This window comes from Macaca mulatta, chromosome 8 (assembly GCF_049350105.2).
Source record: "Macaca mulatta isolate MMU2019108-1 chromosome 8, T2T-MMU8v2.0, whole genome shotgun sequence".
NCBI lineage: Eukaryota > Metazoa > Chordata > Mammalia > Primates > Cercopithecidae > Macaca > Macaca mulatta.
The window spans coordinates 81,371,746-81,387,548 of NC_133413.1; the positions used below are offsets into that span (position 1 = coordinate 81,371,746).

The 15,803-nt window shown below is 38.6% G+C and overlaps 1 protein-coding gene across 11 annotated transcripts in view; it reads left to right on the forward strand.

Annotated features, from left to right (window-relative positions):
• Positions 1-15,803, forward strand: part of XKR9 (XK related 9) — a 146,271-nt gene that overhangs the window by 57,921 nt on the left and 72,547 nt on the right. For 8 of the 11 annotated variants that reach the window (XM_077943790.1, XM_077943797.1, XM_028852736.2 and 5 more), the window contains one exon: positions 1,183-1,869. In XM_077943790.1, the coding sequence (XP_077799916.1) occupies positions 1,183-1,811 (629 nt within the window). In that variant the 3' untranslated portion in view covers positions 1,812-1,869. Of the gene's footprint in view, positions 1-1,182; positions 1,870-15,803 lie in introns of those variants that run through there. The other 3 variants (XM_077943794.1, XM_077943793.1, XM_077943792.1) reach the window with 1 other exon arrangement.

Below are 15,803 nucleotides of genomic sequence, written 5' to 3' on the forward strand. Positions count from 1 at the left end.
AGTAATTCATGCAGAGCCTTCTTTGCAGTAGACTGGAGTTTTATTGTTACTCACATCAGTCTCCAATAAAGTTTGACTAATGAGGTACAGTGGTGTATGCTAAAACCAAGAGAGCATGCAAATGCATTTGTAAAGGTCCTGTCCTAATTTTCTTCATCAATAGATAAATTTTTGTAAGTCTGCCTTTCAATCATATTATATAGAAAGTGGTAGGCCAGGTAGGCCAGGTGCAGTGGCTCATGCCTGTAATCCCAGCACTTTGGGAGGCTGAACTGGGTGGATCATTTGAGGTCAAGAGTTCAAGACCAGCTTGGCCAACATGATGAAACCCCATCTGTACTAAAAATACAAAAATTAGCTGGGTGTGGTGGTGTGGGCCTGTAGTCCCAGCTACTTAGGAGGCTGAGGCAGATGAATTACTTGAACCTGTGAAGTGGAGGTCGATATTGCACCACTGCACTCCAGCCATGGTGACAGAGTGAGACTCCATCTCAAAAAGAAGGAAAGAAAGAAACAAAGTGGCAATTAACTTACTTTTCTGTTATTTGTTGAGAAAAAATGGGGTGGAGATGTAAATCCTACAGAAATTTGTAAGTTTTAGAACATACTCATTCACTTGTTTCAATATCTTCAGGATATGGGAAGTTGGGCTTGTTTAATATCTCATATTAAATTTTCTGTTTAACCCTCTTTCTCTCTCTCTACCCCTCCTCTTCTCCTTCCCTTACCCCTGCTTGAAGCTATTATCTTTTAGTGAATTGGGTGTATGCCTAAAATCGCGGTCAAAAAACCTAGAAAAACTAGGATTATAAGTGTAGTCTCTTAACTCACAGAGCATATCAGTTGCTCAATAAAATTTTTCCCATGAATTAAAAAAAAATCATAATAAAGCAGTCTAATATAGTGGATAAATCTATCCATTTTGGAATCAGGTTCAAATCTCAGTTCCGCAACTTGCTAGCTTCGCAGCTTGGGTCAAGCAGTGTATCTCTCCAAGCCTCAGTTCCCTCATATGTAATATATGATGTATTAATGTCTACTTCAGAAGATTAGATGAGATGAGTAAAGTACCTGACGTGTTTGTGGGTGTGTGTATGTAGATATAGCATGTATGGGATATAGTAATTTAATATTTTATTATTATTCCTATAACAATATCTTTTTTATTTTTTTGTTTTGTAGATGCGGCTACCATGGTCTCTTGCTGTGCTATTTCTTGGTCAACTGTTGATTATCAAGTAGCTTTAAGAAAATCCTTACCTGACAAGAAGCTTCTTAATGGATTATGTCCCAAAATCACATATCTCTTTTACAAGTTTTTTACATTATTATCGTGGATGCTCAGCATTGTACTTCTACTATTCTTAAATGTTAAGATTGCTTTATTTATGTTGTTATTTCTTTGGTTGTTAGGTGTAATATGGGCATTTAAAAAGAACACCCAGTTTTGTACTTCTGTAAGTATGGAATTCTTATATAGGATTGTTGTTGGATTCATTCTTATCTTTACGTTTTTTAATATTAAGGGACAGAATACCAAGTGTCCAATGTCTTGTTATTATATTGTTAGGGTACTGGGCACTTTGGGCATATTGATTGTATTCTGGGTTTGCCCTCTCACTATTTTTAATTCAGACTATTTTATACCTATCAGTATCACTATAGTTCTTACTCTTCTTCTTGGAATTCTTTTTCTTATTGTTTATTATGGGACTTTTCACCCCAACAGAAGTGAAGAAACAAAATGTGATGAAATTGATGGAAAACCAGTTCTAAGAGAATGTAGAATGAGATATTTCCTAATGGAATAAGCTATTCATTTATGATATATATTTTCTTATATTTTATTTCATTGGTTAGTAAAGAAAATGTGTATTATGTGAGTGTATTGTCTCTTATTTTTGCCACTTTTAATTTGAAATTAATTCTGTGAAATAGGAGGTACATAGTAGTATTTTATTTTTAAAATTAATTTCTCATTTGGTTTTGAAGATCTTGCGTACTCAGATATCTTTCTGCTGCCTGGTAGAGCTGCCATCTTGAGCCTGAAATGTAAGAAATGGTCTGGTTTTCATAATGAGAAGGCTGGAATTGAGCTTCCTTCCTATTTTTCTTCCTTGTTCCTGAACTAATACTACTGTACCTGTTGTGGAGGACTGCAAAGGGAAGAGAAAAGCAGAACACTTTATGATTTTTTCCTTTATTGTCTTCAGTGCATATATTTGCAGTTGGGGACAGGTTGAGTAGAGGAAAAGGGAAGGAAGGGTAAGAAGAAAACAAATTTTTAGCACCTGCTATGCTTTCATCCATGAAATCTCCAATTCATAAGTACAAAAGAGAACTGGTATGCATTTGAGAGGTTTGACATTTCATTATTTACTGATTTCCTAGCTTGTCTGAATTAACGCACTCTTAACATAATTATATTATTCCTATTTGTGCTAGAATAGTTGTATCTAAGTCATATTTTTAAATTGTTTTTATTTCTAAAAAATTATGGTAAAAACATATACAGTTTACCATCTTAATCACTTTTGCATGTACAGTTCACCAGTGTTAACTGTATTCACCTCGTGCAACAGATCTCAAGAACTTTTTCATCTTGTAAAGCTAAGACTCTCTATTTATTGAACAAATCCCCATTTCCTCCTTTCCCAAGTCCCTGGCAACCACAATTATAATTTTTCGTTTCTATGAGTCTGACTACTTTAGATACCTTATTGCTATGGTTTGAATGTGCCCCCAAAATTTCATGTGTTTGAAACTTAATCTCCAAATATGTATGTTGATGGCATTTGGAAATGGTAGGGACTTTGGGCAGTATTTAAGATTAGATTAGATAAGGTTATCAGGATGGGTTCCCCATGATGGGACTGGTGGTTTTATAGGAAAAGGAAGAGAGACCTGAGCTAGCACACTCTTGCCCTCACTATTTGATGCCTTCTGCCATGTTATGATACAACAAAGAGGCCCTCACCAGATGCCAGTGCTATGCTCTTGGCCTTCCCAGGCTCTAAAACCATGAGTAAAGTAAACTTTTCTTTATAAATTACCCAGTCCCTGGTATTCAGGAGAAAACACACTAAGACACATATAAGTGTAGTCATATTGTATTTGTCTTTTGTTACTGGGCTATTTCATTGAGTATAATGTCTCTGAGCTTCATATTTTAGCATGTGACAAGATTTACTTTTTTTTTTTAAGGCTGAATAGTGTTCCATTGTATGTACGTGCCACATTTTCTTTATCCATTCATTCATTGATGAATGGATTGATGAATGGATATTTGGGTTGCTTCCACCTCTTGACTATTGTGAATAGTGCAACAGTGAACTTGGATTTACAAATACTTCTTTGAGATTCTGCTTTCAGTTCTTTTGGATATATACTCAGAAATGGGATTACTTGATCACATGGTAATTCTGTTTTAAATCCTATTCAGAAGTAGGATTTCTTGATCATATGCTAGTTGTGTTGAGGAACCTTCATACTGTTTCCATAATGGCTGCACTATTTTACAATCCCACCGATAGTGCATAAATGCCCCAGTTTCTCTATGTCCTCACCAACACATGTTGTATTCTGTTTTTTTTTTCTTTTGATAATGGCCACCCTAATGAATATGAGATGATATTTCTTTGTAGTTTTGATTTGGATTTCTTTAATGATTGGTGACGTTAAGCATCTTTTTATGTGCTTATTGGCCATTCATATATCTTCTTTGAGAACTGTCTATTTCTAAGGGTATGTAAATAATTTCTGTAACTGGACAACAACAAAAAAGCCTAAATAACCTGATTAAAACTGGGCAAAAACTCAGTAATATGTCCCCTATACTACTCTTTGAGAAAGTTAATCAGTGTGAACCATATACTCTTGTAGGAGGCAGGAAATCTTTGGTTTACCTTGGGCACATAATTCTTGTATAATTACATAGCTCCCTGTTTCTGCATGTTTGATGTATATGTTTGCATGTATGTTTGTGGGGTGAAGGTGAGAAAAGAAGTTAAGCTGCTTGGTCTCCATTGATTGCCTTTTCTCTTGAGTATGGGTTACATTTTCACGTTTGCTCATATGGCTACTATTTTTGAATTGTGTCCTTGATGGTATGACTGATACATTTTAGATCCTCTTGATTATTTTTGTTCTTCAGAGGAACATTTTTTTTTTTCTTTTCAGCAGGCAGTAACTTGAACTTTAAGCTCTGAACTCTAAACAATCTTTATTTAACCTTCAGTGGGCTGCATAGGGTGTTCCCTTATATGCATAGTTCAAGGTCAGCCTAAAATTTGGGCAGAATTAATATATGAAGTGAGACTTCCTTTCTGTTGGTTCTATTTTTCTCCTAGATTTTCCACCTCATTTTTCAGCAGTTGTGGTCATCGCATACTACATTCTCTGGGCCTTAAAACCACTAAAACTGTAGGTTTTTAAATTTGGATTTTGTGTAGTTGATGTGCTGAGTGGGGTCTGCTCTGACTCAGTGCCATTCCTTCTTCCAGATGTCGACCACTCTCCAGTGTCTGCTTGCTTTTTTTTTGCTGTCAAGTGCTTTCAGGTAATTGTCAGTATTTTGTCCAGAGTTCATAGTGGTTATTTGTGAGAGGATTTGTGCAATAAGAGATATACCCACCTTCTTATTAATCTATAACGTTTTCAGTAATCTTTCTGTAATATTTGCCAGTCTTTCTGCCAGCATTTTGGGAGGCTGAGGCAGGTGGATCATCTGATATCAGGAGTTCAAGACCACCCTGGCCAACATGGTGAAACCCCATCTCTACTAAAAATACAAAAATTAGCCCGGCTACCTCTAATCCCAGCTACTTGGGAGGCTGAGGAAGGAGAATCACTCGAACTTGGGAGGCAGAAGCTGCAGCGAGCAGAGATCATGCCATTACACTCCAGCCTGGGTGACAGAGCGAGACTTCACCTCAAAAGTAAAATCTTTCTGTAATATTTACTTGGACAAGATGTATAAAGCTTTTTAAATTTAACATTTAGTTCTCTCTCATCTCTAATGACCCTGATAAAAACTGCAATATAGATATTATTATCATCACTACCCTTTAACTGGGAGAACCAAGGTTCATAGAGTTTAAATAATTTGCCAAAGTTCACACAGATCAAATCTCAGGATTTTTCACCTCAAATCCAGTTTATTTTTTGTGAAACCATGCTGTCTTTATCTGATGAATAGGTTACCTAGAGCTATGCTAAGTTATGCATGATTTAAAAATTATTATTTTTGTGATAGAGTCTTGCTCTGTCACCCAGGCTGGAGTGCAGTGGTGTGATCGTGGCTCACCACAACCTCAACCTCCTGGGTTCAAGTGATTCTGGTGCTTCAGTCACCCAGGTAGCTGGGACTACAGGTGTGCACCACCATACCTGGCTAATTTTTGTATTTTTAGTAGAGATTGGGTTTTGCCATGTTGGCCAGGCTGGTCTTAAACTCTTGGCCTCAAGTGATCCATCTGCCTTGGCCTCCCAAAGTGCTGGGATTACAGGCATGAGTTACCATGCCAGGCCTAAATTATTTATTTGCCTATGATATAATTTTTAAAAACGTTTAGCCTACATATTTTCCAGCTTTAGCTCAAGGTAGAGCTGGAATTGTGTCTCTGTTAGCTTGAACAATCCCGTTAACAATATATGTAATGGGAAAAAGGGTAGGAAATAATATATTATACATCTACTAAGGAGTTCGAATGCTAAGTATCCCACAGAAACATAGATTAAGTATTCATTCCATCCAACAAACGTTTTCTTATTGGTTTTATAGCCAAGAAATAAAGGGGAAGATCCTGGTCAGATGTTTTGGCTAAATAGTAAGCTTTTAAAATGAACTTTTAATATAGAATGAACTTAATTAATTTTATCCTCTTATGTTCTATATGGTTCAGTCATGGCTTTACAACACTTAAATTTCCACAACTAAATTATGAGATTTTTCTAGATTATTATGTGCATATAAGAGGCCTTTTGAAATTTAAAAAAGCAGAAAAATAATTATGAGCAATATTTTCATAAAAGAACACTCATATGCACCTATATACATTCACATCTTCAAATATGAATACTATCCTCATAGACTAGTGGTTCTCAACCTTTAGTGTGCATCAGAATCACCTAGAGTGCTTATTGAAACACATTGCTGGCCCCTATCCCGAGTTTCTTTTTAGCAGGCATTAGGTAAGACTTGAAATATGCATGTTTAAAAAAGTTCCCAGATGTTGCTGATGCTGGTGTTCTCCCCTCCCTTCTTTGAGAATCCCCGTTGACTTTTGAAGGCTATCAGTTAATAACTAGTTTCAAAACAGCCACTAGAGGGCAGTGGAACCACAGAGAAATTGGACGTGCTGCTTAATTTGTTCCCTGGTTTATATGATCAACTATATATTGCTGCAAGCCAGGAGAACACCAAAGCCAAACATTAATTTCTAGCACAATATCTTGATGCTCATTTCCAATTGTAAATCTTGTCCTTGTAATTGTGGGGGTCAGAGATATACAATACGTCTCTAACTCTGCTGGCTGATGCCCCACTTAATGATTATAATAAATTCAAAGTTGGACTTTTCTAGGTGAGCATTTGCACATATACATAGTAGTCTTTGGAGTTAACATGAACCATTTGTGGTTTCCGAAAGAGGCTATATTTTGCTATTAGATCTAGTTTGTTATAGAGATGATTATGTAGTTAAATGGTATCCTTCGTTTTAAGATTTGTGCCTTTTATTTTGTGAAAGTGGGACTTAAGTACTTTCAAAAAATGTTAAACAGAATATAATACATAATTATATGTTATATACAGTAAAATAAACAGCATGTAGTATATAATTATATTCCATAAAGAATATGATTATACATTCATATCTTCAAATATGAATACTATGCTTCTCATAGACTAGTGGTTCTCAACCTTTAGTGTGCCTCAGAATCACCTGAAGTGCTTATTGAAACAGAATAAAGAATGTAGAATATAAAGAATATAATTATATATAATATAAAATATAATTATATATAAAACATAAAGTAAAATATATTATAAATGTGTTATATACAAATATACAATAAAATGTATAAAATATATATAAAATATAATTATATATTTTAATTATATTCTTCATGGAATATAAAGATCACAGAGTATAGGGAATTTGCAGTTTCTTTCTTTTAGATATACTGCTTTGATAGTAGGAAAGGACTAGAGGAAAATGAAAAGATGTAGTTTGCAGAAATGTTGTATTTTCTTTTTGCCTAGACTGGTACAGAACTTGAAAGTTTCTTCACTGCTGCTGTTGCTGCACTTTAAAAACTCTCTCTTGATAGTGCTACGGTTTGAATGTTTGTCCTCTTCAAAACTCATTCTTAAACTTAATCCCCAATGTGGCAGTACTGAGAGGTGGGGCCGGTTTTTTTTTTTTTTTTTCCAGATTCAGGAGTATATGTGCAGATTTGTTACATGGGTATATTGTGTGATGCTGAGGTTTTAGTGTCTATTGATCCCATTGTCCAAGTAGTAAACATAGTACCTGATAGGTAAATTTTCAACGCTTGCCCTCCTCCCTGTCTTCTCCCTTTTGGAATCCAGTGTTTATTGTTCCCATCTCTGTGTCCATGTGTACCCATTGTTTAGCTCCCACTGATAAGTGAGAACATGTGGTTTTCTGTTTCTGTGTTAATTCACTTAGGATAATGGCCTCCAGCTATCCATATTTCTGCAGAGGACATGATTTTGTTCTTTTTTATGGCTGTGTAGTATTCTGTGGTGTGTATTTACCACATTTTCTTTATTCAGTCCACCATTGATAAACACCTGGGTTGATGCCATGTCTTTGTTATTGTGAATAGTGCTGAGATAAACATGAGTGCAGGTGACTTTTTGGTAGAATGGCTTATTTTCCTTTGGATATGTACCCAGTAATGGGATTGCTGGGTTGAATGGTAATTCTATTTTTAGTTCTTTGAGAAATCTCCAAACTGCTTTCCACAGAGGATTGGGTCATGAAGGCACTGCCTCATGAATGGATTTATCCATTCATGGATTAGTGGATTAATAGGTTAATACATTAATGGGTTATCATGGGAGTGATACTGGTGACTTTATAAGAAGTAGAAGAGAGACCTGAGCTAGCATAGTCAGCACCCTTCCTATGGGATGCCTGTATGGCCTTGAGACTCTGCAGAGAGTTCCCACCATCTATAAGGGCCTCACCAGATGTGGCCCCTTGACCTTAGACTTCCCAGCCTCCTGAACTGTGAGAAGTAATTAGTTTCTTTATAAATTACCCAGTTTCAGGTATTCTGTTTTAATCAACAGAAAACAGATTAAGATAGATAAGTAGAGTCTTAGACACCTTTCTGAGTAGTCTTAATTCTTGGCTTGAGGCAACAATTACTTTCAATTGCAATGTAGAAATTTTTATTTGAAGTCCAAAGACTGGAGTTTGATTCCTAGATTTGACATTATTTTTTGGATGATGAGTCATTTAAGTCCCAGTTTCTGCATATGTAAAATAAGAATTACATATTTAATAATAATAATAATGTCTCCAAGGACTGTTGTGAAAAATCAGTGAGATACTGTATGTGATGGTGTTTTGCAGACTGTTACTATCCCTGAAATTTTATGTTTTTGATATTCTTTCACCAATATAGTATTATTGAACTTGATTTTGATGTTGTTATTATATCTTTGTAAAATTACTTCCACATGTACGAGATAGCAATAATTATATAAAAAATTTTAGAATTAAATTAATGACAGTGGCAGCCCATCTGGAATGGCCTCTGTGAAGATGTGGGCTGCAGCGGGGGAGGTGTGGCTGAGGCTGTCCTGTTCTGCAGAGCCAGCGGGGGCGGGAGCAGGTGAGAGCCCTGCCCTCTACTGAGTCAGTAGGGCAGGAGACCTGTGCTCCTGGGTGCAGCTGTAGCTTCCCAGCTGTGGCTCTAGACCTGGGGATCCCTGCACTCTTAGGGGCCCAGGAAGCCCCCTTACCCCCACAGGCTTGGAAGTGCCCACTCCTGCTTCCTTGTCTCTCCCCACTCCCGGCACCTTCTCTGGTGTGGAGCAAAGTTGTAGCCAAGCCTGGGTGCTATTGTGACCTAGCTGCATGTGTGAGCACTCAGAGAGGCACTAAAATGCTAGCCCTCTGCAACCTTGGCTCCCTCTAGACTTTGGGTGCTGACGAGCATTGGAGGGAGGCTGGTAGGGGCTGAGGGTGGCTCTGTGCAGGCCTGCAGGTGCCCCTTGGCATGAGGAGCCTGGGCACTGTGGATGGCATGTCGACGATGGCAGGAGGCAGACAGGTTCCTGGTGGAAAAGGGCAAGTCCCCAGTGAAACCCCGCCATCTAACCAGGGACAGCTTGAAGCCTGGAGGCCAGGCTGTGAGTTCTGGGTAGAATCCACTGCCCAGATGAGAACTTTATGGTGCTTTTTTCCATGGCTGCCCATGGACCAATCAGCATGCACTTCCTCCTTTCTGAGCCCACAAAAACCCCAGACTCAGCCAGACTAACACAGACATTAGGACTATAAGCTGTGAGAAGGAGCTACCTACTTCAGGTCTCCTCAACTCTTGAGGATGACCTGCCTGCCTAAAGGAGCTACCCACCATAGCTCTGCTCTCTGCTGAGAGCTGGACACTTACCTGAATAACCTGCCTGTGGAAAGGAGCTACCCACCATAGGTCTCCTCTCTGCTGAGAGCTGGACACTTACCTGGATGACCTGCCTGTGGAAAGGAGCTACCCACCATAGGTCTCGTCTCTGCTGAGAGCTGGACATTCATCAGAATGACCTGGCTACAGAAAGGAGCTACCCAAAGGAGTGACCCACTTCAGGTCTCCTGAGAGTTTTTCTGTTGCTCAATGAAGATCCTGTCTGCATCGCTCACCCTCCAGTTGTTTGTGTATCTCCTTCTTCCTGGATGTGGGACAAAAACTTGGGGCCTGCTGAATGGTGGGACTGAAAGAGCTGTAATACAAACGGGGCTGAAACATGTTCCATGCTTGCCACATTGTGGGTGATGAGAAGGAGAGAAGAGCTGTGGCCCTTCTGGGAGTCCAGACCTCAGGGCTCCCCAGTCTAGGGCTGTGACACACTGTAACACCCTCTTTGGAGTTCCGTGGTTACTCGTGCCTCCAAGCTTTCAGGTGCCACCACATTTCCTTTATCTAGATGTTGGTGCCTGCAGCAGAAGCCACTTGTGTTACATTTGGTCCAGTCACAGCCTCACATGGAGCTGGCATCTATGCCAGTGCCTGGAGCTGCCCCCCTGCCACAGCTGGCATGCCTGGCTGTGCACAGTGGCTGGACCCATGCTTGCTCACTCACACACCTCTCACCACTCAATGCCTGACTCACCCTTGGCAGGCATTGGATCCAGGCCGGTAGTGCGAGTTGAGCGCAGCCTGCCAGGCCGTTTGGGTGGATGAGTCCAGCAGGTGCAAGCAAACCCCAAGCAGAGGCATTACTGGCCACAGAGGTTTCTGGCTGGTGATAGACCAGTCACCCTAGGGTGTCACTGTGACTATATAACAAATAAGCTGAATCCTTTTGCGTGTAACATCTTAGTTTTTCATTAGACTGTTGTGTGTTATATTTATTCCTGATATTTAGAAAATATAATCTACAGAGACTGTTAAATACAAGTAGTAGTAGTGATTAGATCAGGAATAAGGCTTAAGTTGCAAATTATTTTCTGGGCTTTGGAAGTATGTATAAATGCGTGTGTGTATGGTGTGTGTATGCATGAATCCACTTATGTGCATGGTAGGATTTCATGAAGTATTTAATGATAAATATTATTTCTCTTATTTTTTCTGGACTGGAGCCCCTTTAGCTATGGTCGCTTTAAGGTTAAACAATGGTTTTATTTATAGTTTTGTTTTGTGTCTGGTAGTGTGTCTTGCTAACTAGAATATAAGCTCATATAGATTAGGGATTGCATTTCTGTGTTGCTCAGTGAACTTTGCATGGAATTTCCAAGGGTTACTATTAGCAGCAGAATACTGTTATTTTTTCTAAGCTCCTAGATAATTGAATGGAGTATATTTTTTTCCCTAGGAAAATCATCTGATTCCACTATGGGAGCAATAAATCAATCCATCAGCATGTGCTTTGGAGGGCTGTCTATGTATTCAGCAATGTTCTGGGATAAGTCTTAATAAATACCTGTTAAAATAACTGATTGGTTACCATTCCAGAGGAGTAATTTAGGTTTTCTTGGTATCTGTAGATGTGCAGCTTTTTTAAAAAATGCAGGTAAAATAACTTCTTTTCATTCTCCAAGGATATGAAGATTTCCATTGGAGTCTGCTCTTCCTTTTAGAAAACAGCTTTCTTGATATATAATTAATACAATTCAACTGTTTATTTAATACAATGGTTTTTAGCCTAGTCATCAAAATAGACTAAAACCATTAAACTTTTCTAATCTCTAACTATCACCACAATCAACTTTAGAACATTTTCATCACCTAAAAAAATAAACTCTTACTTTTATCCTTTCTGTGATGGTTAATTTTATGTGTCTATTTGGCTGGGTCATGGTGCCCAGGTAAGTGGTCAAAAATGTTATTATGGATATTTCTGTGTAGATGTTTTTGGACGAGATTAATATTTAAACGAATGGACTTGGAGCAAAACATTTTGCCTTCCATAGTGTGGTTGGGCCTTATCGAATCAGCTGAACACCTGAAAAAACAGATGACTTATCTCCCTCAGGAATTCTGGCCTTCAGACTTGAACTGCAGTATTGGCTCATGCTGTGTATAGCCTGCTGGCCCACCCTGCTGATTTTGGGCTTGCCAGCCTCCATAATTGTGATAGTTATTATTATTATTATTTTTGAGACGGAGTCTCACTCTGTTGCCCAGGCTGGAGTGCAGTGGCACAATTCAGCTCACTGCAACCTCCACCTCCCGGGGGTTTAAGGGATTCTCCTGCCTCAGCCTCCCAAGTAGCTGGGATTACAGGCACCTGCCACCATTTTCTACTAATTTTTCTACTTTTAGTAGAGATGGGGTTTCACCATGTTGGCCAGGCTGTCTTGAACTCCTGACCTCAAGTGATCTACCCAACTCAGACTCCCAAATTTCTGGGATTACAGGTGTGAGCCACCGTGCCTGGCCTGTGATAGTTAATTTTAGGTATCAACTTGACTGAGTAAAGGGATACTCAGATACTTTGTAAAGCATTATTTCTGGGTATGGTTGTGAGGATACTTCTTGAAGAGATTGACATTTGAATCAGAGGACTAAGTAAGGATGATGTGCCCTCATCCTCCACAATGTGTAGGTATCATACGATCATTTGAGGGCCTGAATGGAACAAAAAGGCAGAGGAAAGATGATTTGCCGTTTCTTCTGGAGCTGAGACATCTATCTTCTCCTGCCCTTGGGCACCAGAACTTCAAGTTCTCTGGCCTTTGGACTCAGAATTGTAACAAAACCTCCACACCTGCTCTGTCACCCCATAGTCGCGAAGTAAAAATTATACCACCCATTTCCCTTGTTCTCACACCTTTGAACTTGGACTGAGCTATGCCACCAGCTTCCCTGATTTTCCAGTTTGCAGACACAATATTGTGGGACTTCTCAGCTTCTATAATCACATGAACCAATTCCCATAATATAGCCCATCTCATGTATCTGTCTTTATATCATATTGGTTCTGTTTCCTTGGAGAACCCTGATTAATACAATTGTGTAAGTCGATCCCTTGAAGCAAATCTCTCTATATATTCATCCCATTGATTTTTTTGTCTTTGGAGAACCATGATTAATACAACTCTTGCTCCTCCACCCCATTTTCCCTCTCACTGATTCCAGTCCTAAGCAACCACAATCCGCCTTCTGTCTATTGATTTCCCTATTCTGGACTTTCATATGAATAGAATCATATAGGATGTGGTCTTTTGTGACTGGCTTCTTTAAAACACAATATTTAAAAATTTTGATGAAGTCTGTTTTAATCTGTTTTCTGTTGTTATATCTGAATACCCGAGTCTTGGTAATTTATAAAGGAAAGAGGTTTATTTATCTTACAGTTTTAGAGGCTGAATGGTTCAAGATTGAGTGGCCTCATCTGGTTGGCTTCTGGTGAGGGCCTCATGATGCATCAAAATGTGGGAGATAAGATGAAGGGGAAGTGAGCATGTGCAGAGACCAAACACGAGAGGCAACCTCACTTTACAATCCACTCTCATGATAACTAATCCAGTCCTGTGAGAGTGAGAATTTACCCCTAAAGGGCATTAATCCCTCTTAAGGACCTAATCACCTCTTAAAGGCACAAGCTCCCAACATAGCTACAATGAGGACCATGTCTCCACATGAGTTTTGGTGAGGACAAACCATAGCAAAGTCCAATTTATCAGTTTTTTTTCATGTGCTGCTCAAGATTTTGGTTTCATATGAAAAAAGGTCATAAAGATTTGCTCCTATGTTTTCTTCTAAGACTTTTATAATTATATGCCCTTACATTTAGGTCTGTGATCAATTTGGAGTTGATTTGAGTGTGAGATAAGTGTTTATTCTTTATTCCTTTGCCTATGGGTATCCAGTTACTCCAGTACCATTTGTTGAAAAGACTATTCTTTATTCATTGACTAGTCTTGGCACCCTTATCGAAAATCAGTTGACCATAGATACATGGATTTATTTCTGGCCTCTCAATTCTGTTCGACTACTCTATATATCTATTCTTTTGTCAGTACTACACTATTTTGATTACTGTTGCTTTATACTAAGTTTTGAAATTGGGAAGTGTGATTCCTCAGTTTATTATCAATTTTCAGCATTATTTTAATTGTTCAGAGTCCCTTGCAATTTCATATGAATTTTAGAATCAGTCACTTCCTGCATAGAAATTAACTAGGATTCTGATAGGGTTTGCATTGAATCTATGGATCAGTTTGGGGAATATTGCCATTTAAGCAGTGTTGAATATTTTGGTCCATGAACATAAAATGTCTTTTCTGTTTATTTTTTATTTTTTTTTTAAATTTATTTATTATTATTATACTTCAAGTTCTAGGGTACCTGTGCACAACGTGCAGGTTTGTTACATATGTATACTTGTGCCATGTTGGTGTGCTGCACCCATCAACTCATCATTTACATCAGGTATAACTCCCAATGCAATCCCTCCCCCCTCCCCCCTCCCCATGATAGGCCCCTGTGTGTGATGTTCCCCTTCCTGAGTCCAAGTGATCTTATTGTTCAGTTCCCACCTATGAGTGAGAACATGCGGTGTTTGGTTTTCTGTTCTTGTGATAGTTTGCTAAGAATGATGGTTTCCAGCTGCATCCATGTCCCTACAAAGGACGCAAACTCATCCTTTTTGATGGCTGCATAGTATTCCATGGTGTATATGTGCCACATTTTCTTAATCCAATCTATCACTGATGGACATTTGGGTTGATTCCAAGTCTTTGCTATTGTGAATAGTGCTGCAATAAACATACGTGTGCATGTGTCTTTATAGCAGCATAATTTATAATCCTTTGGGTATATACCCAGTAATGGGATGGCTGGGTCATATGGTACATCTAGTTCTAGATCCTTGAGGAATCGCCATACTGTTTTCCATAATGGTTGAACTAGTTTACAATCCCACCAACAGTGTAAAAGTGTTCCTATTTCTCCACATCCTCTCCAGCACCTGTTGTTTCCTGACTTTTTAATGATCGCCATTCTAACTGGTGTGAGATGGTATCTCATTGTGGTTTTGATTTGCATTTCTCTGATGGCCAGTGATGATGAGCATTTTTTCATGTGTCTGTTGGCTGTATGAATGTCTTCTTTTGAGAAATGTCTGTTCATATCCTTTGCCCACTTTTTGATGGGGTTGTTTGTTTTTTTCTTGTAAATTTGTTTGAGTTCTTTGTAGGTTCTGGATATTAGCCCTTTGTCAGATGAGTAGATTGCAAAAATTTTCTCCCATTCTGTAGGTTGCCTGTTCACTCTGATGGTAGTTTCTTTTGCTGTGCAGAAGCTCTTTAGTTTAATGAGATCCCATTTGTCAATTTTGGCTTTTGCTGCCATTGCTTTTGGTGTTTTAGACATGAAGTCTTTGCCCATGCCTATGTCCTGAATGGTACTACCTAGGTTTTCCTCTAGGATTTTTATGGTATTAGGTCTAACATTTAAGTCTCTGATCCATCTTGAATTAATTTTCGTATAAGGAGTAAGGAAAGGATCCAGTTTCAGCTTTCTACTTATGGCTAGCCAATTTTCCCAGCACCATTTATTAAATAGGGAATCCTTTCCCCATTTCTTGTTTCTCTCAGGTTTGTCAAAGATCAGATGGCTGTAGATGTGTGGTATTATTTCTGAGGACTCTGTTCTGTTCCATTGGTCTATATCTCTGTTTTGGTACCAGTACCATGCTGTTTTGGTTACTGTAGCCTTGTAGTATAGTTTGAAGTCAGGTAGCGTGATGCCTCCAGCTTTGTTCTTTTGACTTAGGATTGTCTTGGAGATGCAGGCTCTTTTTTGGTTCCATATGAACTTTAAAGCAGTTTTTTCCAATTCTGTTAAGAAACTCATTGGTAGCTTGATGGGGATGGCATTGAATCTATAAATTACCTTGGGCAGTATGGCCATTTTCACGATATTGATTCTTCCTATCCATGAGCATGGTATGTTCTTCCATTTGTTTGTGTCCTCTTTGATTTCACTGAGCAGTGGTTTGTAGTTCTCCTTGAAGAGGTCCTTTACATCCCTTGTCAGTTGGATTCCTAGGTATTTTATTCTCTTTGAAGCAATTGTGAATGGAAGTTCATTCCTGATTT